The 23,110-nt window shown below is 34.0% G+C and overlaps 1 protein-coding gene and 1 long non-coding RNA gene across 8 annotated transcripts in view; both read right to left on the reverse strand.

Moving 5' to 3' along the window:
* Positions 1 to 3,167: 3,167 nt before the first annotated feature.
* Positions 3,168 to 23,110, reverse strand: part of LOC127703943 (E3 ubiquitin-protein ligase HUWE1-like) — a 134,423-nt gene continuing 114,480 nt past the window's right edge. For all 5 annotated transcript variants that reach the window (XM_052207991.1, XM_052207997.1, XM_052207994.1 and 2 more), the window contains 6 exons: positions 17,424 to 17,699; positions 15,912 to 16,182; positions 15,015 to 15,120; positions 12,268 to 12,567; positions 8,543 to 8,733; positions 3,168 to 4,860 (listed from right to left, as the gene is read on the reverse strand). In XM_052207991.1, coding sequence (XP_052063951.1) covers positions 4,758 to 4,860; positions 8,543 to 8,733; positions 12,268 to 12,567; positions 15,015 to 15,120; positions 15,912 to 16,182; positions 17,424 to 17,699 — 1,247 coding nt within the window. In that variant the 3' untranslated portion in view covers positions 3,168 to 4,757. The remainder of the gene's footprint in view (positions 4,861 to 8,542; positions 8,734 to 12,267; positions 12,568 to 15,014; positions 15,121 to 15,911; positions 16,183 to 17,423; positions 17,700 to 23,110) is intronic.
* Positions 8,960 to 11,821, reverse strand: LOC127704589 (uncharacterized). 3 transcript variants are annotated; one of them, XR_007983406.1, is made up of 3 exons: positions 11,501 to 11,821; positions 9,841 to 11,168; positions 8,960 to 9,342 (listed from the first exon to the last, which is right to left on the reverse strand). It is a non-coding gene; the product is annotated as an uncharacterized LOC127704589 (long non-coding RNA). The 3 variants fall into 3 exon arrangements; XR_007983402.1 differs by having other exon boundaries at positions 9,841 to 10,836; positions 11,003 to 11,821; XR_007983403.1 differs by having other exon boundaries at positions 9,841 to 10,006; positions 10,173 to 11,821.

Raw genomic sequence — 23,110 nt, forward strand, 5'->3', positions numbered from 1 at the left:
CAAAACATTTAACATGATACGGGACGCACATACCAGAAAACACACAATATCCCTCATTGTTATAGACAGTGCATGGTCTCAACTGAGCCTGAAAACAAAAGTAGATTCTAATGCATTTGGTGGAGAGTTGTCTATATTTTTTTCTTTTATAGCAATCAAATGACTGTTTAAACCATTAATAACACAACAGGTCATGTTGATTGGTCAGCTGAAACTTGAACAACAGTTTAAACATAACAGGAAAGGTTCTAGCACAAAATTAAGTTGACTCAGTTTGTGACCAACTTTGGTTTAATGACTTCATAGATTTAGATTTGATACTCGTCTTGCACTGTTCAACAACCTTCATTTCAGGTTAGACAATATGTAGGTGGGTTATTTTTTTTAAGTAATTTTTAGACTTAGTCACTAAAGGGGTTCCAAAAAATCCTGTATTGATCACCAGTTACACAGCTGATAGCATAGCATCTACACATGTGACTATATAGATGTGGTATCTATTTTAACTATGTACATAGGCAATAGGTACCTTGAATAGCATGTCTAAAATAAGATGTCACATGACCAAGTTCAAAATAACAAGTCTAAACAAAGTTACCCCAATCTTACTTGCAAAATTTAAAATTCAAATGAATAAAGGTTTAAACATGGGTTAATTAGATCTTGTTAAGTAAATCCTTGGTTTATTGAAAACATAAAATATATATATAAACCTCCAATAGGAAGACAATTACTGATCATGACTGATTTCATGTCGAGTCTTCAAGTTAGTTTATACTATAGGTGTCACACAAACTTCATTATTAAGGATTCATGAAATTTTGGTCATGGTCAGACAAACCAAAGCAGACGGATATGAAAGCTTAACTTGGACCAATAAACCATGCAAATGAGGTCAAGGTCAGATTATTCTTGCTAAAATGTGTACTTAACAATCATTTCATACACTAAATTTAGTTGGAACTTTTACTTATAGCATTTTAGAAACATACCTTACAATGACAATGAAAACAAAAATAATGAAAATGGGGTCAATGACAGATGAACATTGACATGTAAAAACTACAATCATTTCATTCACTAAATATAGTTGACTTATAACTTATAGTATCTGAGGAACTGACTTGACCAAAAATTTTCAACCATAAAATGAAGTCAAAATCTGGTGAATCTTGCACGACTGACATGCAGACCATTAAATTATTCTACAAACCAGCTCAAGTTTACCTTTCACTCAAGAGTAGGTGAGAAAATCCTGTGATAATAAAACTTTATAGTCAAAGAGGTCATTTTTAAAAATGTAGTTTAAATACATTTCCCATGGCTTCATTGCATTTACAATACCAATTGAAACTGTAAATTAATAATTAATCAGAACATATTGTATTGTATTGTATTGTAAAGGAAACAAATACCAGTTGGTGTTGGTTGGGATAAGTTACCTCTTGGAAGAACTATCCCATTAATCAAATACAACAGCTATGCAAAATATTTTTTTAAATACCCTGACTAACATCAACCTATACAGTGAAAGGTTTAATTTCCTTGGCAATAAAATAAATTACTTAAGGCTAATTTAAATACAAGAGGTAAACATTGACAGTGTGACAACCTGTCATTTTAATCCAATCAGCTAATGTATAGTTTAAAGTGCTGATGCAAGAATGATGTTGTAACTGTAACAGTGTTTATGACATTGTTGTTCCACCTGATTGTAGTCTTAAATCAGATATCCAGTTGATGTAATCCATGTATAATATTAATAATAAACTGCTTCGCTGAGCGCAGCTGGATACGCCCGCAGAGGTCCAACCCTGAACAGTTGGGACAAAAATGGACACAATATTCAAGCTTGATACAGGTCTGAATTTGGATTGTATTAAATATTTGACATATTATAGGTTTCTGAATAAATGTAGTCAAAGAACTTGAAATTGGTTATATGAATTGAATTTATATTCAATTAAAGATTTCTTGCTGTTGTGCAATACACTGTGCTGTTGCGCAATACTTCGTAAATCTGCTTTCAGACTATAAACAAATAAAGTTCAATTAATTCTCAATGTCATATTAGGAATTTATGAAAATGTAAAGGGAGCTTACATCAATAGATATAAACAATTCACCAAAGTTTTATGCAAATTGGTTAAAGCGTTTTTGAGTTAATGTCCGACATGTTGACGACGGACAGATGGACAAAGGTATACCATAATACGTCCCATAAACAGGCGTATAAAAACTGTAAATAGTTTCTATTTTGTAGCTTGTATTGTGATTCCTGTGCACTATAGTCCAGTTCTATAATAAACTACAAGTAGTCGTTCTGTGAAAGCAAACACCAATTTAAGATAGACAACAAAATCACAAGTTCAGAAAAGCACAAACAAGGACTACTCATCCCACATTTCCAATCATTCTGTTTAAAAGATATGACGAAAAACAATTTCAACCATTCAGCAGAATTTACACTTTCAGACATCCCTTTCATTTTGTACTTGGGATTGGAATTAAAAACACAAATCCTGAGGAATATTTTCTGAAAGGTCGCAAAGTAATAAAAATATAAAAGACTAGTGAATTCTATTCAGCAACTGTAAATATTGAAAAAAGGACTTTATACATAAACATACTTAAACCAAAGGACATTTCTTACAGACTCCACCCCAAAGGTGAATGTGTCATAGAAATATGGCAATAGGGAATTGGCAGATGTCTCATTAGAAACCATATACATATCCAAATTTATACGACATCAGTACATGTATAGTATAAAACAAACATGACCAATTGTAAAAATAGTATAATTTGTTTCATCACAAAGTATTTTCACAAGAGCAGTACCTACAGAAACAACACAAGACATTGAAAAATAAATATCACAAAGTACAAGACAGAAAACTAAAGTGAAAGCAACAAGAACCCACAAACTTGTCAAAAATTTATAACAAAGAATTGAGATGAGTAATTTTACCATTCCAAAACTACAGTGGTTTCTGCTTACTTGATATAAAGATAAACTAGAATTTATCTACTGCAATTTTACCATTCCAACACTACAGTGGTTTCTGCTTACTTTGTATAAAGATAAACTAGAATTTATCTACTGCAATTTTACTATTCCAAAACTACAGTGGTTTCTGCTTACTTTGTATAAAGATAAACTAGAATTTATCTACTGCAGTTTTAATGATAAATTTTGCTTCCAATGAAAAAAAAAAAACAAAAAAAAATACAATGATTTTGTTTTCAAAATCAAAACAACCTGCAACAGCAATAAACTAGATATTATTTACATATCAAATGTACATAAATAACATATGATTTCAATCAAAATCAAAAAGTAACATATATTAGCGTCATTCTGTATTCATTTCCTGGGATAGGTATATCTTAAAAAAAGCTGGAAGTGAAAGAATTAACTTTCATCAATGCCATGGCAAATAATTCCTGTAGCTCTTTTCACGAAAAATCTTAAAGAGTAAAATTACTAGTAAGTCATACACATTTCAGTATAACTTACAATTAATTTTAATTGTAAAATTTTTTGTGAAAAGAGTCACAGAATTGTGGTAAAAATATGGGCATATTATGTCACCTTTATAACCAATAAGCATACTTAAAGCGTGCATTTTATTTTTTACTTTTTATTTACTTTTAGAAGTCTGAAGAACATTTAACAACAAGCTACACAAAACTGTTATTTTACAAGCAAATTATATATAAGGTATACATGTATATATTTATATAACAGAAAATAAATTATAAACAACAAATCAAACAGAAGGAAAACAAATGCCCAATCCAGAACAGTTTGGACAAACCATGTAAAGCACTTCAATAGTTATGGAATACACGACCCATTTTTACTCATATTTCTATATTAATTTTTGAACATCTAAATCAATTTCTCAGAAGCATGGTCCCATTTGGAAAACAAATGAAACAGTCTCAACATTATACATATCCAATCATGTGGAACATTATGCATGTAATAGAAATTTTTAATAAATAAGATACAACTGCACCAAAAATAACACAATACACACATAAAAATCAGTCCTAACAAATTATGTCTTATACTGAGGACACTTACAAATACCAAGCAAATAAATGGAAAAAGAAATGAAGAAACGAAACAATTAGCACGGTTCACACCACATAATGAATTTTATCAGTATACAGTGTGTGTAAAATAAAACAAATTACCTTTATAATTCTGCTGCAAACGTAACCGTTCTGTTGAAGATAGTGCATGATACTACTTTTACAATAATAACTATAGCAACAATTGCCCATAATTCCATTTTAATGAAGCAAAATTCTCTTGTCCAACTCTATTTCTTTCCCTTTCACCACACTCAAGTCAAATTCCTTTCAAATACTGGTAAAATATTTACTGCATAAAAAGTATTCATCCTTAAATAACTCGTACACACATATAATTACATACGTAACACGTAACAAAAAGTTTTATACTCCATACAGTGAGTAATGTCAATGTTTTGAAGTTCGTAAATATGTATTCCACATATGCTACGAATAACTTTTCTTTTTACAAGTTCATATATATATATATATACATATAAAGTGTTCCATTTAATATTACTAGTTCATACAGAATTCTGGCATTGTTAAAAATTTCACTAACAAAAGTACTTCTTGTGGTTTCCATGTCAACCAAAACTTCACTCGTAACATACACATCATGGCCCTCTACATGAATGTCAAACTAGTTTTCAGGGGAAAATTATTGTCCTCTACGCCAGACCAAATCCTTCAGAACATTCATTGATTGCCAACAATAGCATCTTTCTTAGTTTGTCGTATGTTTCATAGGCAGGTAGATCTAGCTGATTAAAACTATAAAATGAAAGAAAACATATTTTCTTTTAAATTTTGTAATACAAGAGGTAACTAGTTATCGTATATCATCAATTCGAAAAGAAAGAAAAACAAACAAACAATTTATAAACAGAACAAAACACTGATAACATTTATTATGAAACAAACATAACTACCGTAGAAAGGCTTGTATAGTCCGCGGTTTTTTACCCTGGGAATGAAATTGATGGAAGGGGTGCGGACTATGCAGTACTATAGGATTTCATGACATTTTTTTCCAGTGTTGGGATACGATATTGAACCAGGTTTGACCAACGTCCGACAAGTAAACAGAAATTTCATGTGTTGTCAATGTTATACTGTATCTTTGATTACTCTTTGTATAATAAAATAATAAAATTAACAATTTAACAATGTTGACTTAGTAATTTGCATAAAATTCAGCCTTTGATAAATGTCCGGTATGTTTCGGATTTGGTAAAATTTGTGTCATTCCATCTTAACTGTGTACCTGAATCCTGAATATCAATGAACGATGCAACCTTGAATCATAAAATCATAATAGTCAAGTTGAAACCAAGTAAAATCTTCCCAAGATCGATGATTTTGTTTAATGTTATTCGCGTGTGTAACAAGTAAACCACGATGCGCCATTTTGAAAGTGTGGAAGTAAAGTATCAACAATTTTCGTATTCCGACTTTTTGTGTATAACTCGAACTTATCGGCGTAAATAAATCAAGAACTGATATTTTTTAATTGTAAATCGTAACCATAAACACTAAAAGTGTAAACCGGAAAGTAATGGAATTTTTCATACGAAACTATATTTCCAGGTGAAAGGTCATATTGTGCAGGTGTGTCGTCTTGCATGAATGAGTTTACGGGTTTGTGTGTAAAGCAATTAAATAACCATGTCAACTTTTGACAAGTGATGAATGTAATACAATAACCTCCGGCAGTTCTTCAAATCAATAAAAAGAAATGATAAGATTAAAGAGTTAAAATATTTTAATGAGGTCTAATCAATTTTTTTAAACATCAAACATAACAATACAAAGGTATATCAGAATATGATGCACTATTAAAGTTTATAATTAGATCAGACAATTTGTAATATAATATAATGCACTATTAAAGTTATGATAATACAATCTAGCTTAATGTCACAATAGCACTAAAATGTTTTAATGATTAAAAACCATCAAAAGATTCTTCGTCTTCTTCACGGAATATGGCAAAGATGTCTCTCAAGGCAGCCAGTGGCATGTCGTCATCTTCATCTTCATCATAGTAATAGATGTCTCTGTCATCTTCTAGTTCTTCATCTTCTTCACCTTCATCTTCTGTTGGTGGAGTGGAAGCTTGGACGTGTTCTTCCCATACCATGTCGTCTTCGGATCCATCAAGGGCATTAGAAATTGTGCATTTCTTGAAGGATCTGATGATGATTTGAGGGTCAAGTTCCTCCCATGCCTCTACTATCCAGGAACAGATGACTGGCATTTCTGGCTTGCGCATTCTACCAGTGTTGGTGAATGAATGGTCATCTCCGCTGATCCAGGCATTCCATTTCTGTCGAAGTGCGACCTTCATCGGCTTGTTTATGCTTACGTCAAGGGGTTGTAAAATACTTGTCATACCACCCGGTATAATGGCAAGATCTGATTTATGCTCGTCCTTCATGATTGTCTTTACTTCCTCCGACCTGTGGCATCTAAAGGCATCTAGCACTAGCATACTACGACTGCGTCCGGCACCGGGTCGCCTACCCCACACTCGGGTCACCCAATCTTTTGTAATGCGGTCATCAAACCAACCATTTGGGTGCACCTGTACTATTAGACCTTTAGGGAAAGGTATCTTTGGCATGGTTTTTCTTTTAAATACAACGTAAGGTGGAAGCTTTCCTCCGTCTGCTGTGCATGCTAACATTACGGTAAACCGATTTTTTTCATTGCCAGTTGTTCTAATATTTACGGTTGATGTACCTTTATGGTCAATAGTTGTATCAGCCGGCAAATCAAACGTGAGAGGAGTTTGATCTGCATTGCCTATCTGTGACAAAAGATAATTATTTTTCTTCCGTAATTTTATTATATATTTCTGAAATTCTAGAAGTTTATCTTCGTAGTCAGCTGGAAGTTTTTGAGAAATATGCGTACGACGACGGATTGATAAATCATGACGTCGTAAAAACCCATAACACCAGTCTATGGAGCCTCTGAAGTTTTTGTGATCTGGCATTGATTTTGATAAATGAATTGCTTTTAGACGCAACTCTGTTGTAGATAGGGCAAAGCCTTGTTGTCTACGATCTGTTACCCAGGGCATCAGGGCTTTTTCAAGATCAGGGAAGTGAGGGGCACTACCCCTGTTGGCTTTTTTTGATTTTGGCATTTTTTGCAAACGTTCTTTAAGTTTTCTCCAATTACGGACATTTTTCTCATCAATGGTATACTCTCTACCAGCGGCACGGTTGCCGTGGGCTTCAGCATATGCGACAACTTTAAGTTTTTCTTTAACGGTGAAGGACTGACGTATTTTACCCATCGTCTGGTAATGACAATTCGAAGGTATGATAGTTAAAATTTAACATTTCTTTATATACCAAAAGGGATAAGCTTGGTTTTTACAGTCTGAGTTGAATTCATTTTTGATCTTAAATGTTTGATCTTTAATTTTCTTTTGTTTAATAGCATACCAAATATTTATTTTTAGAATGTTGAAAAGTTTATTGGCTTGGGCAAGCTACGACTTACAATGATATCAAAAGTGATAAGCCGATAGTTAAATGTACATGATTGAATTAATCAACATTAATTACATGCATACAGTTCTTACTTTCATTGTTTGGGACTTTAAATCAATTAGTAAAGAATGATATTCTGAAAGAAGATTTAATTGAGCAAATACCGGTAAACAAATCTTTTGAAGACTGTTAAAATAGATTAAATACATATCTTTAAAGTTCTCTCTCACAAACTTATCATAATTTTATATTAATTATCGATCTTTTAACAACAATGATTACTTTCTTGCCGGTCTTTAAAAAAGATTAAAAACATATCTTTAAAGATCCCATTCAAAAACTATTCATAAGTTTATACTAACTATCGATCTTTTTAACAACAATACTTACTATCTTGCCGATCTCGCCATAAACCAAAAAAAAAAAAATATAAAAATACCGCAAATTCGGCAGTTTCCGTCATTGTTCGCGGACCCGATCTTGTCAAAAGTTGTTGCGGACTATACAAGCGAACTAGACTTTTTCCGCGATATTTGGGGATGGAAAGGGGGTGCGGACTATACACAAATGCGGACAATACACGGCCGTATACGGTATTCATTCACACTTTTGAATTTCCTTGTTTGTTACTGACAATATTATTTCAATATTTTCAAATATATTCAAGAGAAAGATCTGTTAATCAAATTATAAGAACTCAGCCATGTTATTTTAGACTGTTTACATTTAGCATTTTACAAGGTATCACATAAAAATACTGTAACATAATAACTTTTTCACTATTTATGCTTAAGCTTATACAAAATCAAAAGATTTTAAAGTAATTGCAACTTGTGTTACTATACTACACTTATTTTGGACCTTATGATCTTCATATACTGAGGTTAAAAAAATTGACACAACTCTAATGGCCACATCTGTAGCTGATCTGACAAGAGTTTCAAACCTACCAAGTATGAGCAACAGGAAGTCTGTCTGTAGACCTGTCATCTCTGTGGATCTGAAACTTCTGGTATCCATTCATTCCTTCCAAGAAACCAAAGCCTTGCAAAGGAACTTTTGAAGTACCAGTTACAAATTGTAAGAATTGGGCTCTGTCTGCTTGATCAAAAGATCTCAAAGCTCTCCAAAACCACTGAACCTGAAAATATTTATTATAGTAGAGAGTCAGTTTCATATCAATAAAAATATTTTTTTCTATTCAAGACAATTGCTTGAGTAACTGAAAAATTATTGAATTAAGATAATCTTAACTGTGGGCTTATAGTTTTTAGATTGAAAAGAAATAAAGAACTGCTGACCCAACAACTCCTAAATTTGGTGCTGTTTGAGTTCCCTCAAGTAGATATGGATGGTATGCAGGGTTTTCAAACTAGAGGCTCTCAAGAGCCTGTGTCGCTCACCTGACTCTACTTTGGTTTTAGAAATCATGTAAAGATAGATAAAAATCATAACAGATACCCAAATAATGATTGAGGCCAAATTTTGATTAATATTGGTCCCATTATTTAATAAAATATCCTGGTGGCCATCTTGAACAGTAAATCGGCAACAAAGTAGCAACACTTGGTCAGCACTTCATAAGGAACATTCATGCCATGTTTGGTTTCATTCCATTTAGTGGTACTCTAAAAGAAGACATTTGTATGTATTTCCCATAGGGTCCTATGTTAAACTAAGCCCCCCCCCCCCCCCTAGCGGCCATCTTGGATGATGGATCGACTGCAAAGTAACAACACTTGGTCAGCAACTCATAAGGAACATTCATGCCATGTTTGGTTCAATTCCATTCAGTGGTTCTCTAAAAGAAGACAATTGTATGTATTTCCCATAGGGTCCTATATTAAACAAAGTCCCCCGCTGTCTGCCATCTTGGATGATGGATCGGCTGCAAAGTAACAACACTTGGTCAACATCTCATAAGCAACATTCATGCCATGTTTGGTTCCATTCCATTTATTGGTTCTCTAAAAGAAGACATTTTTATGTATTTCCCAAAGGGTCCTATGTAAAACTAAGTCCCCCGCTGGCGGCCATCTTGGATGATGGATCGGCTACAAAGAAGCAACACTTGGTCAGCATCTCATAAGGAAGATTCATGCCATGTTTGGTTTCATTCCATTCAGTGGTTCTCTAAAAGAAGACATTTGTATGTATTTCCCATAGGGTCCTTTGTTAAACTAAGTCCCCTGCTGTCGGCCATCTTGGATGATGGACCGACTGCAAAGTAACAACACTTGGTCAGCACCTCATAAGGAACATTCATGCCATGTTTGGTTTCATTCCATTCAGTGGTTCTCTAAAAGAAGACATTTGTATGTATTTCCCATAGGGTCCTATGTTAAACTAAGTCCCCCGCTGGCGGCCATCTTGGATGATGGATCGGCTACAAAGTAACAACACTTGGTCAGCATCTCATAAGGAACATTCATGCCATGTTTGGTTCCATTCCATTCAGTGGTTCTCTAAAAGAAGACATTTTTATGTATTTCCCATAGGGTCCTATGTTAAACTAAGTCCCCCGCTGGCAGCCATCTTGGATGATGGATCGGCTACAAAGTAACAACACTTGGTCAGCACCTCATAAGGAACATTCATGCCATGTTTGGTTTCATTCCATTCAGTGGTTCTCTAAAAGAAGTCATTTGTATGCATTTCCCATAGGGTCCTATGTTAAACTAAGTCCCCCGCTGGCGGCCATCTTGGATGATGGATCGGCTACAAAGTAACAACACTTGGTGAGCACCTCATAAGGAACATTCATGCCATGTTTGGTTTCATTCCATTCAGTGGTTCTCTAAAAGAAGTCATTTGTATGCATTTCCCATAGGGTCCTATGTTAAACTAAGTTCCCCGCTGGCGGCCATCTTGGATGATGGATCGGCTACAAAGTAACAACACTTGGTGAGCACCTCATAAGGAACATTCATGCCATGTTTGGTTTCATTCCATTCAGTGGTTCTCTAAAAGAAGTCATTTGTATGCATTTCCCATAGGGTCCTATGTTAAACTAAGTCCCCCGCTGGCGGCCATCTTGGATGATGGATCGGCTACAAAGTAACAACACTTGGTCAGCACCTCATAAGGAACATTCATGCCATGTTTGGTTTCATTCCATTCAGTGGTTCTCTAAAAGAAGTCATTTGTATGCATTTCCCATAGGGTCCTATGTTAAACTAAGTCCCCCGCTGGCGGCCATCTTGGATGATGGATCGGCTACAAAGTAACAACACTTGGTCAGCACCTCATAAGGAACATTCATGCCATGTTTGGTTTCATTCCATTCAGTGGTTCTCTAAAAGAAGTGATTTGTATGCATTTCCCATAGGGTCCTATGTTAAACTAAGTTCCCCGCTGGCGGTCATCTTGGATGATGGATCGGCTACAAAGTAACAACACTTGGTGAGCACCTCATAAGGAACATTCATGCCATGTTTGGTTTCATTCCATTCAGTGGTTCTCTAAAAGAAGTCATTTGTATGCATTTCCCATAGGGTCCTATGTTAAACTAAGTCCCCCACTGGCGGCCATCTTGGATGATGGATCGGCTACAAAGTAACAACACTTGGTCAGCACCTCATAAGGAACATTCATGCCATGTTTGGTTTCATTCCATTCAGTAGTTCTCTAAAAGAAGTCATTTGTATGCATTTCCCATAGGGTCCTATGTTAAACTAAGTCCCCCGCTGGCGGCCATCTTGGATGATGGATCGGCTACAAAGTAACAACACTTGGTCAGCACCTCATAAGGAACATTCATGCCATGTTTGGTTTCATTCCATTCAGTGGTTCTCTAAAAGAAGTCATTTGTATGCATTTCCCATAGGGTCCTATGTTAAACTAAGTTCCCCGCTGGCGGCCATCTTGGATGATGGATCGGCTACAAAGTAACAACACTTGGTGAGCACCTCATAAGGAACATTCATGCCATGTTTGGTTTCATTCCATTCAGTGGTTCTCTAAAAGAAGTCATTTGTATGCATTTCCCATAGGGTCCTATGTTAAACTAAGTCCCCCGCTGGCGGCCATCTTGGATGATGGATCGGCTACAAAGTAACAACACTTGGTCAGCACCTCATAAGGAACATTCATGCCATGTTTGGTTTCATTCCATTCAGTGGTTCTCTAGAAGAAGTTCAAAATTTAAAAAGTTAATGCCGACGACGGACGACGGACGCCAAGTGATGAGAAAAGCTCACTTGGCCCTTCGGGCCAGGTGAGCTAATAAAAATTTATCAAATACTGCTTAATTGCCAACACTTAAGTAAATTGCAACTTTTAGTAGCTGACATGTTTAGCGGATTAGATTAGCGTCTTCAGGGCAAGGTATACTGAAATTAGAATCCCTGAAGTACAGAAGTGACAAAATCACAAGTTGTCCATTGTTCATGTTGTTTATATAGGACACATGTCCATACCAAAATATTTCAACGAAAGTTATTGTGTCATTTTTGTTTAAATACTTACAAAAGGAAAGAATTTATTAACAAAGTGAGCCATTCAGAAATCTTGTAAACAAACAATATTCATGCTGTGTGTAAACAGTAATACTGTCACTGAAAAGCAATCGATCAATTATATTCATAGTTTAAACAAACAAACACTACACATGCTATAGGATTTTAATTAAAAGGAACAAAATAAAATTTCTAACCTCATTATACTTAACACTTACTTGTAATGAAGTAGGTTGGTATTTATGGTATTCCGAGTGAGCTTTCAAATCATCAATATCGATTGTAGGAAGACCAGAAATTAAAAGTTCTAATTCTTGTTCTGTGAATATTGATATTAGTCTCTTTGGTATGATGTCATAGAAACCTTCCATGAATGCTCCCAACTGTTTCCTAATAGCACCTGTCATTCTCATTTGACAAACTAACTTGACATACTCCTTCTTATTATCTTCATTTACAGGTATGTTACGGCCATTGGGCTTGAGATCTCTTGTTTCAGTGACACCAAATTCTCGGATCTGCAAAATTAAACATTTCTTTTTTATCCCCTATTTGTGGAGATTTTGAAATTTTATGTTGAGTCAATGTTTGTGTTGCTTCATCAAAAGTTCAATTGATTCTCATATCAACGATCCATTTGTGTTAAAATATAAATGTGGATAGTGTCCACATGTGGACACAGATGATGGCCCCGCTTGCATATCATATAGTTATAAAGGAACATAACTGAAGAACGGTAAAAGCGACGCTACCCAAATTTGAACTTGATCTGAGTTTTGTGGTAATGAGCATTGTGTGTAAGTCTTATAACATTTGGTTGAGGCTAACTTAAGAAGAGAACAGAAACTAAAAATTCAGCAATTTTTCTATTTGTAAACACGCATAACTCTAGAACAGTTGTGTATAAGTTTTATAACATTTGGTTGAGACAAACTAAAAAATTCAGCAATTTTCATGTTTATAAAGGGACATAACTCAAGAATGGTAAAAGTGTCGCCACCAAATTTCGTACTTAATCTGTATTATGTAGTAATAAGCATTGTGTATAAGTTTCATAACATTTGGTTGAGGCAAACTAAAGTTAGAAAACCGAAACAAAAAATTTGTACTTGATCTTAGTTTTGTGGTAATGAATATTGTGTAAAGGTTTCATGTTTGGTTTGGGCAAACTTAAGTTACAGAATGGAAACTAAAAATTTTGCAATCTTTCGATTTATAAAGGGGCATAACTCAATAATGGTTAAAGTTACACTACCCAAATTCAACTTGATCTGTGTTTTATCAGTGGCAGTCAAAATTAAACATTGCATTGTATAATGCATTGATTGTAGTTGATTCAACTATCATCATGGACAAAGGAAGATAACTCCAATTTTATTAAAAATTACTTGATATTTATAAGAAAATAAAAATTTTGCAATTTTTCCATTTATAAAGGGGCATAACTCTAGAACGGTTAAAGTGACACCACCAAACTTCAAACTTGATCTGTGTTTTGTGGTAATAAGCATTGTGTATAAGTTTCATAACATTTGGTTGAGGCAAACTCAAGTTAGAGAACGGAAGCCAATTTTGGGACGTACGGAAGGATGTTCGTACGTACGTACAGACGGACAAGGGTAAAACTTAATGCCCCCACCGCAACGGCAGGGGCATAAAAAGAAAATAAATGAGGAATGTGTCCATGGGACACAGATGATGCCCCCGCTTGCATATCCTATTAAGTTATAAAGGGACATAACTGAAGAACAGTAAAAGTGACGCTTCCAAAATTTGTACTTGATCTGAGTTTTGTAGTAATAAGCATTGTGTATAAGTTTCATAAAATTTGGTTGAGGCAAACTTAAGTTAGAGACAAGAAACGAAAAATTCAGCAATTTTTCAGTTTGTAAAGGGGCATAACTCTAGAAAGGTGAAAGTGACGACACCAAAATTAAAACTTGATCTGTGTTTTGTGGTAATAAGCATTGTGTATAAGTTTCATAACATTTGGTTGAGGCAAATTAAAGTTAGAGAACGGAAACGAAAAATTCAGCAATTTTTCCATTTGTAAAGGAGCATAACTCTAGAACGGTAAAAGTGACGCCACCAAAATTCAAACTTGATCTGTGTTTTGTGGTTATAAGCATTGTGTATAAGTTTCATAATATTTGGTTGAGGCAAATTAAAGTTAGAGAACGGAAACCAATTTTGGGACGTACATATAGACAAGGGTAAAACTTAATGCCCCCTCCGCTACGGCGGGGGCATAAAAATTATAAGATTATGAGTTCTTCTGGTAATGAAAAAATCATGTTATATTTCTGAAACATTTGTGTGACTTACACATTTATCCTCCATCCAAATCACACTTTCCCCTCAACATACATTATTTAAAAAAAAAACAATATAAAAAAATGACAATTTTCATTTCATTCACTAACACATACATAGCACAGTGGATACATTTTGAACCCCACTGCCAAGTAAAAATGAATGTAAAGAAATAATATCTCTATGCTTGGCAGTCCCATTTAAACATTGTCTTCATAGGGATTAAAGGAAAACACAAAATAATCTCTGCATGTACAATATCTTCACAGAAAACTTTGACCCAAATATTCCTTGTACAACAAGTGTTGTAAAATTTTAAACTATCAGGAAACAGGAAGTGGTTACATGGCAGATGTAAATATTGCTTAATCCCTACAGCTCAACTTTATCAAGCTGTAGATATATATCAAATAATTCCCATTCAAAGAAGGTGGGAAAACTTTGACAAAAGTTTTCTTTTGGAAGGATGGACAGACAGAGTCCAGCAGTTACTAGACCTGCTTCTGCCTTAGGCAACACAGGTTAAAACTTTGAATTGCCTATTTTTTTTTTTGTATTGCACATTTTTAAGTATTATTTTGTGGTTGACTGCCTACACCAAATCTATAGAACTTATATTTCCCCATCCATGTCTTATATGTAGTTATGTTACCTCTGTGTTAAATGTCAATTCATATCCAAGATCTTGTACGTCATTCTGGATTAAGAAGACTAAACCTTTATAAAATGAATAATCTTCACTTTCCATATCAGTGTACCTGGAAACAAAACAAAAGCATTTAATTGAAAGGTTTCATCATCAGGCTTAACATACATTTGATGATAGTCATTATCCATTTGTCCATGCAACATTTTTCAAAATTAGTCTCTTAAAGAAGTCTAAAAGTGAATTAAACTCCAGTTTTGGCAAATGTTTAAATGAAGACAACATATACTGAGCATGCTATATCCTAATTGTAAGTGCTGTAGAACACTCAATTACCATTGAACTATATATCACTCATACAATTATTTTGCTTTGTTTAAAGCATAAAACATGAAATCCTTTTCAAAGCAAAAAGACATGCAATGGTTGGAAGGCAAAAATAACTATTTTGGCTCCAGTAGGGTACCCACCTAGGACACAAGGTCACTTCAAAAATTGCCTCTGGTCACCAGACCATTTTTGAGAAAACTAGACAGTTCTTATCTGATGTTCAAGTCTCACATTTAAAATGAGATGTCAGGTCGCAAGCAAGCAAGCAACCCCCCCCCAAAAAAATATTCCATTCAAATTTGATCATGATGGAACCACCTATTTGATGGTGATTGGAGTTGCTTCATCGATTACACTTGTACCTTTGAAGCTATCAACAACATTTCTGCAGTTAATATTATTTTTATCCACAATCTGCAGTATAAATGAGTTATTCTATTAATTGTAGTGTTCTCACCATCGCCTCCAACAAAACAGATTTTTACATAATTGGTCACTCTTCTGCAAATTAGAAAAAAAACTACATTGCCTATGTTATTTCCACTCTCAGAAATACTCATAAGACATACTTACTTCACATGCTGTCCGAGAATATGTTTGTAGAAAGACCTGGTAAAGTAACAATCCAGCAGTTTATTGTCATAAATAGCTTTCGCTATGATACGTCCCACAAATTTAAAGTAGCTGAGATGATTAGAGTTACAGTGAGAACTAGGATTTATTGTATATGTCACACGATCTCCAGGAGACGTAGCAAACAATGCATAGTTAGGGTTGAATATTTCTCGAGCTATGATGATGTACCATTCTCGTAACAGTCCTCCAGCGTCTTGCCCTTCTTCACCTGGAAAATACACATGCTTTTAATCTCAAATAAAAAGTTGTAAAAATACAAACACTGTGGATGCAGTAGAATTTGTCCCCGTTCCTGGTGTGTATGCCCTTATATTTGACAGTTAGGGTTTTTTGCTTGTGCGTGAGCGGTCTACATATTCCATTATAAACATCTATGTCATTTGGTCTCTGGTGAAGAGTTGTCTGATTGGCAAGAATACCACATCTTCTTATTTTTATAACAACTGATCTATCTCAGATTAAATGTTTAATCAATTTAAAACTAAACAATTATTCTGTAAAATATAATTGTCCATTAACAGGAGATGTATTTGTGAAGAGTCAACCAATTGCTTACTTTGATATGAAGTATTTAACAGAAGAAGTTCTGAAAAGAATTTATCATCAACTAAAGTTGATATCTGGTGTGTATAGCCAATCACAGAGAACTATTTGCATATCAGAATTTGTTTTCTTTTTTTTTTTTTTTTTATTTACAATAGACTATAAATTTAAGCATGTACAGAAATGTATATTCTTCGAATCTTGGGTAAGATCTTGCTAAGAATAAGAAAGTGATTGTTCCTGCTTATCAAATACAAAGTTCTTTTATAGCCAAAACAATACAGCATTTTTTTGCATGCAGTCAATTTTATTTCAGTTTCATTGACAGCTGTTAAAGACTGATATCAGGTGTAGAAACCAAAATTACTGTGGAACTCTGAAGTAGTCACAAGAAGCAAGCAATATCACCTGAGCAATTTTAATTTTAAATACTTAACATTTGTTAAACTGCTCTAGAGAAACTGACAAGTTGCTAGATAGTTGGTTAACACATGTGTAGTTATGGTTGTAATTTGTTTGTAGATGGAACAAGAATGTAAGTGTTACCTGATAAGTATAGATTATCAAATGATACATTTGTAATTCAAAGTACTGAAAAATAGGAAGCAGGTGTCAGACAGATCTAAAAAGTGCTAAAACTATACAACACATCACTGTCAAGCTGCTGACAAAATATAAAGTGTATCTGTTCAAATTGTACCGAGAAAAGTGTGACAGAAATGGATGAATAGAAGGAAAGGAGAATGCAATATAGCCCTTACTACTAGCCAGGGGGTATAATAATATAATAAAATATAATACTGAAACTGCTTAATAGGCCAAAGTTACAAAGTTAAAATACTGTTTTATAGTTAGTAGCTAATTGTTTGGCAATTCAAAATTTAAAACTACAACCATATTAATTACCTTCAAATACGATATAGAATCTGTGTTTCCATTCGTCAGCCTTTCTCCTAAACAACTCTCTGAAAGAGTCTTCAAATACATTTTCTCTCCTGATATGTACAGCCAAATCTTCCCTTCTTAATCCTTCATCAAGTCGTTCTAACTCTTGCCTAAAATACCTGCGTTTCACATCAAAGTCCAATATTCTAGTATGATCAACTAAGACTGAGAATGGTCCATCACAAAGTGGTGTGGTTGATTGCCGCAGGATTTGATTCAAGACTGTTCGATGTGTTTCTGAAAACAAAACAACTCAAAATGATAACATAAGTCATAAAAGTTTTTTTTTTATTTTACTTTAAAGAGTTGATGTTTACATTCAGTATTGAAAATCTTATGTTGTTTATATCCTTCTCATTATTTGGCAATTTTTAAAAATCTTTAAGAAAACCAAATTTTTGGTGTAATATTTTAAAATGTCTCACATAAAAACAATCACCTTTCTATATCGGTAATAAAAAATTCATACAATGCAAACAGCTGTATCACCCAAATCAGTGTGACATGTTGATGGTTTAACCACATGACCATGGTTCAGGGTGATAAGATTTATATCACATAGTGTCTGATCTGATGTGCTATATAGAAACAATCAGAAATTCGCCATGTTAAACTTCTAAATGTATATACAAGTTGCTCTATGAAAATAATCCTTCAAGTAAACTTTTCAATAAATGTCTTAACTTCTACAAACTATACACTTTTTCTCACAATTATTTATATGTTGCAAATAGCTGTACTACCCAAATCAGTGTGACATGTTGATTGTTTAACCACATGACCATGGTTCAGGGTGATAAGATTTATATCACATAGTGTCTGATCTGATGTGCTATATAGAAACAATCAGAAATTCGCCATGTTAAACCTGTGGATGTGAGTTTTGATGGCACCAGGGAAGATTACTTTTATAACGAACTGTGTTACCCTCTTTAAATAAAGAATTATTATTATCATTATTATTATAAGAAAGTTGTTCCACAATTCTAACATACACATAACAAAGAAAAAGACATACTTTCATATAAGGGAAAGAATTGGCAGGTTGCTTTCCTTTATGAAAGTTCAACAGTGCAAAATTTTGGTAGTATCTCATAATGCTTTTTCTATTGCATAAAAAAACTGAAAATAATTAAATAAAATATAAGCTACTATGATTTCATTTATTGTTTGTAGATTGAGGAAAACTTGTCATTTAGTGGAAATTTGATTTCATGCTTTTGCCAAAGTTTGAATACAAGCCTAAAGAAACTTTTTACTTTGTTGAACATTTAGAGTCCTGGTTTACCAATACCCTTGTATTCCATGAAAATTGGTATCATCTAATGATAATGTATCTACAGTATTCATTTATTATCAATACATGTCTTGCCTTCACAAACTTTACACCGTTCCTTATAAAATAAAATGCTCGGCTGGGGTGCAGCTTGATACGACCGCAGAGGTCGAACCCTGAACAGTTGGGGCAAGTATTGACACAACATTCAAGCTTGATACAGCACTGAATTTGGATTGTAATTAAATATTTGACACAGCATAGGTTTCTGACACAGAATGAAAGTGGTCTAAGAACTTAAAAAATTTTAATTTACCTATTCAAACCATATCATTATTATTTGCTTTTATATATAAATCAGAAATAACCAATTTAAAATGGAAAATTTTAAAGAAAAAAAAAGGAAAAAAAAATCCCCCCCCCCCCCCCCCAAATTTTTTGAACCCGCTTACAATTCATCACCCCCAAACTCAATCCCAGCCTTCCCTTTGTGGTATGGTACCTTGCAGTACAATTTCAGAGAGATCCATACACTTGAACACAAGTTATTGTCTGGAAACTAGAAAAATGCGTGTTTTTTGGCCCCTTTTTGGCCCCAAATTCCTAAACGTTTAGGGCAATTACCCCCAAACTCAAACCCAGCTTTCCCTTTGTGATTTGGAACCTTGCAGTACAATTTCATAAAGATCCATACACTTACACACAAGTTATTGTCTTGAAACTAGAAAAATGCTTGTTTTTTTGCCCTTTTAAGGCTCCTAATTACTAAAAATTTGAGGCAATTACCCCCAAAATCAATCCCAGCCTTCCCTTTGTGGTATGGTACTTTGCAGTACAATTTTAGAGAGATCCATACACTTGAACACAAGTTATTGTCTGGAAACTAGAATAAACTGCTTCGCTGACCGCAGCTGGATACGCCCGCAGAGGTCTAACCCTGAACAGTTGGGGCAAAAATGGACACCACAATATTCAAGCTTGATACAGGTCTGAATTTGGATTGTAATTAAATATTTGACATACATCTATTATAGGTTTCTGAATAAATGTAGTCAAAGAACTTGAAGTTGGTTATATGAATTGAATTTATATTCAATTAAAGATTTCTTGCTGTTGTGCAATACACTGTGCTGTTGCGCAATACTTAGTAAATCTGTTGTCAGACTATAAACAAATAAAATTTGTAAAATTCTTAAGGGAGCTTACATCAATAGATATAAACAGTTTACCAAAGTTTCATACGAATTGCTGAAAGCATTTTTGAGTTTTTGTCTGAAAACTGGAAAATCCCCCTTTTTTAATGAATAAACCCCATAAGTCGGAAATGTAAAATCTAAAATTTATAAAATTCTAAAGGGAGCTAACATCAATAGATATCAACAATTCATCAAAGTTTCATGAGAACTGCTGAAAGCATTTATGAGTTATTGCCCGAAAACTGGAAAATCCCCCTTTTTTTTATGAATAAAACCCCACAACTCGGAAACGTAAAATCTAAAATTTATAAAAATCCAAAGGGAGCTCATGTCAATAGATATAAACAATTAACCAACATTTCTTGCAAGTTGGTGAAGGCATTCTTGAGTTATTGTCAAAAACTTGAAAATCCCCCTTTTTTTAATGAATAAAACCCCATAACTTGGAAACATAAAATCTAAAATTTATAAAAAAACGAAAGGGAGCTCACGTCAATAGATATAAACAATTCACCAAAGTTTTAAGCAAATTGGTTAAAGCGTTTTTGAGTTAATGTCCGACATGTTGACGACGGACGGACAGACGGACGTACAACGGTATACCATAATACGTCCCGTAAACGAGCGTATAAAAATGCTTATTTCTGGCCCCTTATTCCTAAAATTTTTGGGCAATTACCCCCAAACTCAATTCCAGCTTTCCCTTTGTGATATGGAACCTTGTAGTACAATGTCACAGAGATCCATAGACTTACACACAAGTTATTGTCATGAAACTAGAAAAATGCTTGTTTTTTGCCCCTTTTTGGCCCCTAATTCCTAAAATTTGGAGGCAATTACCCCCAAAATCAATCCCAGCATTCCCTTTGTGATATGGAACCTTGTGATACAATGTCAGAGAGATCCATAGACTTACACACAAGTTATTGTCATGAAACTAGAAAAATGCTTGTTTTTTGCCCCTTTTTGGCCCCTAATTCCTAAAATTTGGAGGCAATTACCCCCAAAATCAATCCCAGCATTCCCTTTGTGATATGGAACCTTGTGATACAATGTCAGAGAGATCCATAGACTTACACACAAGTTATTGTCATGAAACTAGAAAAATGCTTGTTTTTTGGCCCCTAATTCCTAAAATTTGGAGGCAATTACCCCCAAAATCAATCCCAGCATTCCCTTTGTGATATGAAACCTTGTGGTACAATGTCAGAGAGATCCATACACTTACACACAAGTTATGTCTGGAAGTTACAATAAAATGCTCCGCAGGGCGCAGCTTGATACGAACGCAGAGGTCGAACCCTGAACAGTTTGGGCAAGTATGGACACAACATTCAAGCTTGATAGAGCTTTGCATTTGGATTGTGATTAAATATTTGACACAGCATAGGTTTCTGACACAGAATGAATGTGGTCTAAGAACTTAAAAATTTTAAATTGGACATTCACTTATTATGGTCCAATATCCAAAATCTAAATACATGGTTAGATTCAGCATATCAAAGAACCCCAATAATTCAATTTTTGATGAAATCAAACAAAGTTTAATTTTGGACCCTTTTGACCTCAATGTGGACAAAGTTGATAACAGGGCCCAAAAATCAAAAATCTAAATACATGGTTAGATTCAGCATATCAAAGAACCCCATATATTCAATTTTTGTTGAAATCAAACAAAGCTTAATTTTGGACCCCGATTTGGACCAACTTGAAAACTGGGCCCATAATCAAAAATATAAATACATGTTTAGATTCAGCATATCAAAGAACCCTAAGAATTCAATTTTTGTTAAAATCAAACTAAGTTTAATTTTGGACCCTTTGCAGTTTGGACCTTAATGTAGACCAATTTGAAAACGGAACCAAAAATTAAGAATCTAAATACACGGTTAGATTCGACATATCAAAGAACCCCAATAATTCAATTTTTGATGAAATCAAACAAAGTTTAATTTTGGACCCTTTGGACCTCAATGTGGACCATTTAAAAACGGGGCCCAAAATCCAAAAACTAAATACACGGTTAGATTCAGCATATTAAAGAACCCCAAAAATTCAAGAATAAAACCCCATTGAAATTGGTCAAGAAATAAGCAATTTATACGAAGTATCTTCTTTTGTACAATACTGTGCAATTAAATATTTCTTGCTATTGCGCAATACTGTACAATTGACAATTTCTTGCTATTGCGCAATATTGTGCTATTGGATATTTCTTGCTGTTGCGCAATACTGTGCAATTGAAGATTTCTTGCTATTGCGCAATACTGTGCAATTGAAGATTTCTTGCTATTGTGCAATACTGTGCAATTGAAAATTTCTTGCTATTGCACAATACTTATTATATAATAATTTACACATCCTGTTTGGTGTGTATCTCCTACCATATCATTATTATTTGCTTTTAAATATAAATCAGAAATAACCAACTTAAAATGGAAAATTTTAAAAGAAAAAAAAAAGGAAATAAAATGCTCCGCAGGGCGCAGCTTGATACGACCGCAGAGGTCGAACCCTGAACAGTTGGGGCAAGTATGGACACAACATTCAAGCTTGATACAGCTTTGCATTTGGATTGTGATTAAATATTTGACACAGCATAGGTTTCTAACACAGAATGAATGTGGTCTAAGAACTTAAAAAATTTTAAATTGGACATTCACCTATTATGGTCCAATATCCAAAATCTAAATACATGGTTAAATTCAGCATATCAAAGAACCCCAAGAATTCAATTTTTGATGAAATCAAACAAAGTTTAATTTTGGACCCTTTTGACCTCAATGTGAAACAAAGTTGATAACGGGGCCAAAAAATCAAAAATCTAAATACATGGTTAGATTCAGCATATCAAAGAACCCCATATATTCAATTTTTGTTGAAATCAAACAAAGTTTAATTTTGGACCCCGATTTGGACCAACTTGAAAACTGGGCCCATAATCAAAAATATAAATACATGTTTAGATTCAGCATATCAAAGAACCCTAAGAATTCAATTTTTGTTAAAATCAAACTAAGTTTAATTTTGGACCCTTTGGACCTTAATGTAGACCAATTTGAAAACAGAACCAAAATTTAAGAATCTAAATACACGGTTAGATTCGGCATATCAAAGAACCCCAATAATTCAATTTTTGATGAAATCAAACAAAGTTTAATTTTGGACCCTTTGGA

The sequence above is a fragment of the Mytilus californianus genome, unplaced genomic scaffold (genome assembly GCF_021869535.1).
Source record: "Mytilus californianus isolate M0D057914Y unplaced genomic scaffold, xbMytCali1.0.p SCAF_1, whole genome shotgun sequence".
Classification (NCBI taxonomy): domain Eukaryota; kingdom Metazoa; phylum Mollusca; class Bivalvia; order Mytilida; family Mytilidae; genus Mytilus; species Mytilus californianus.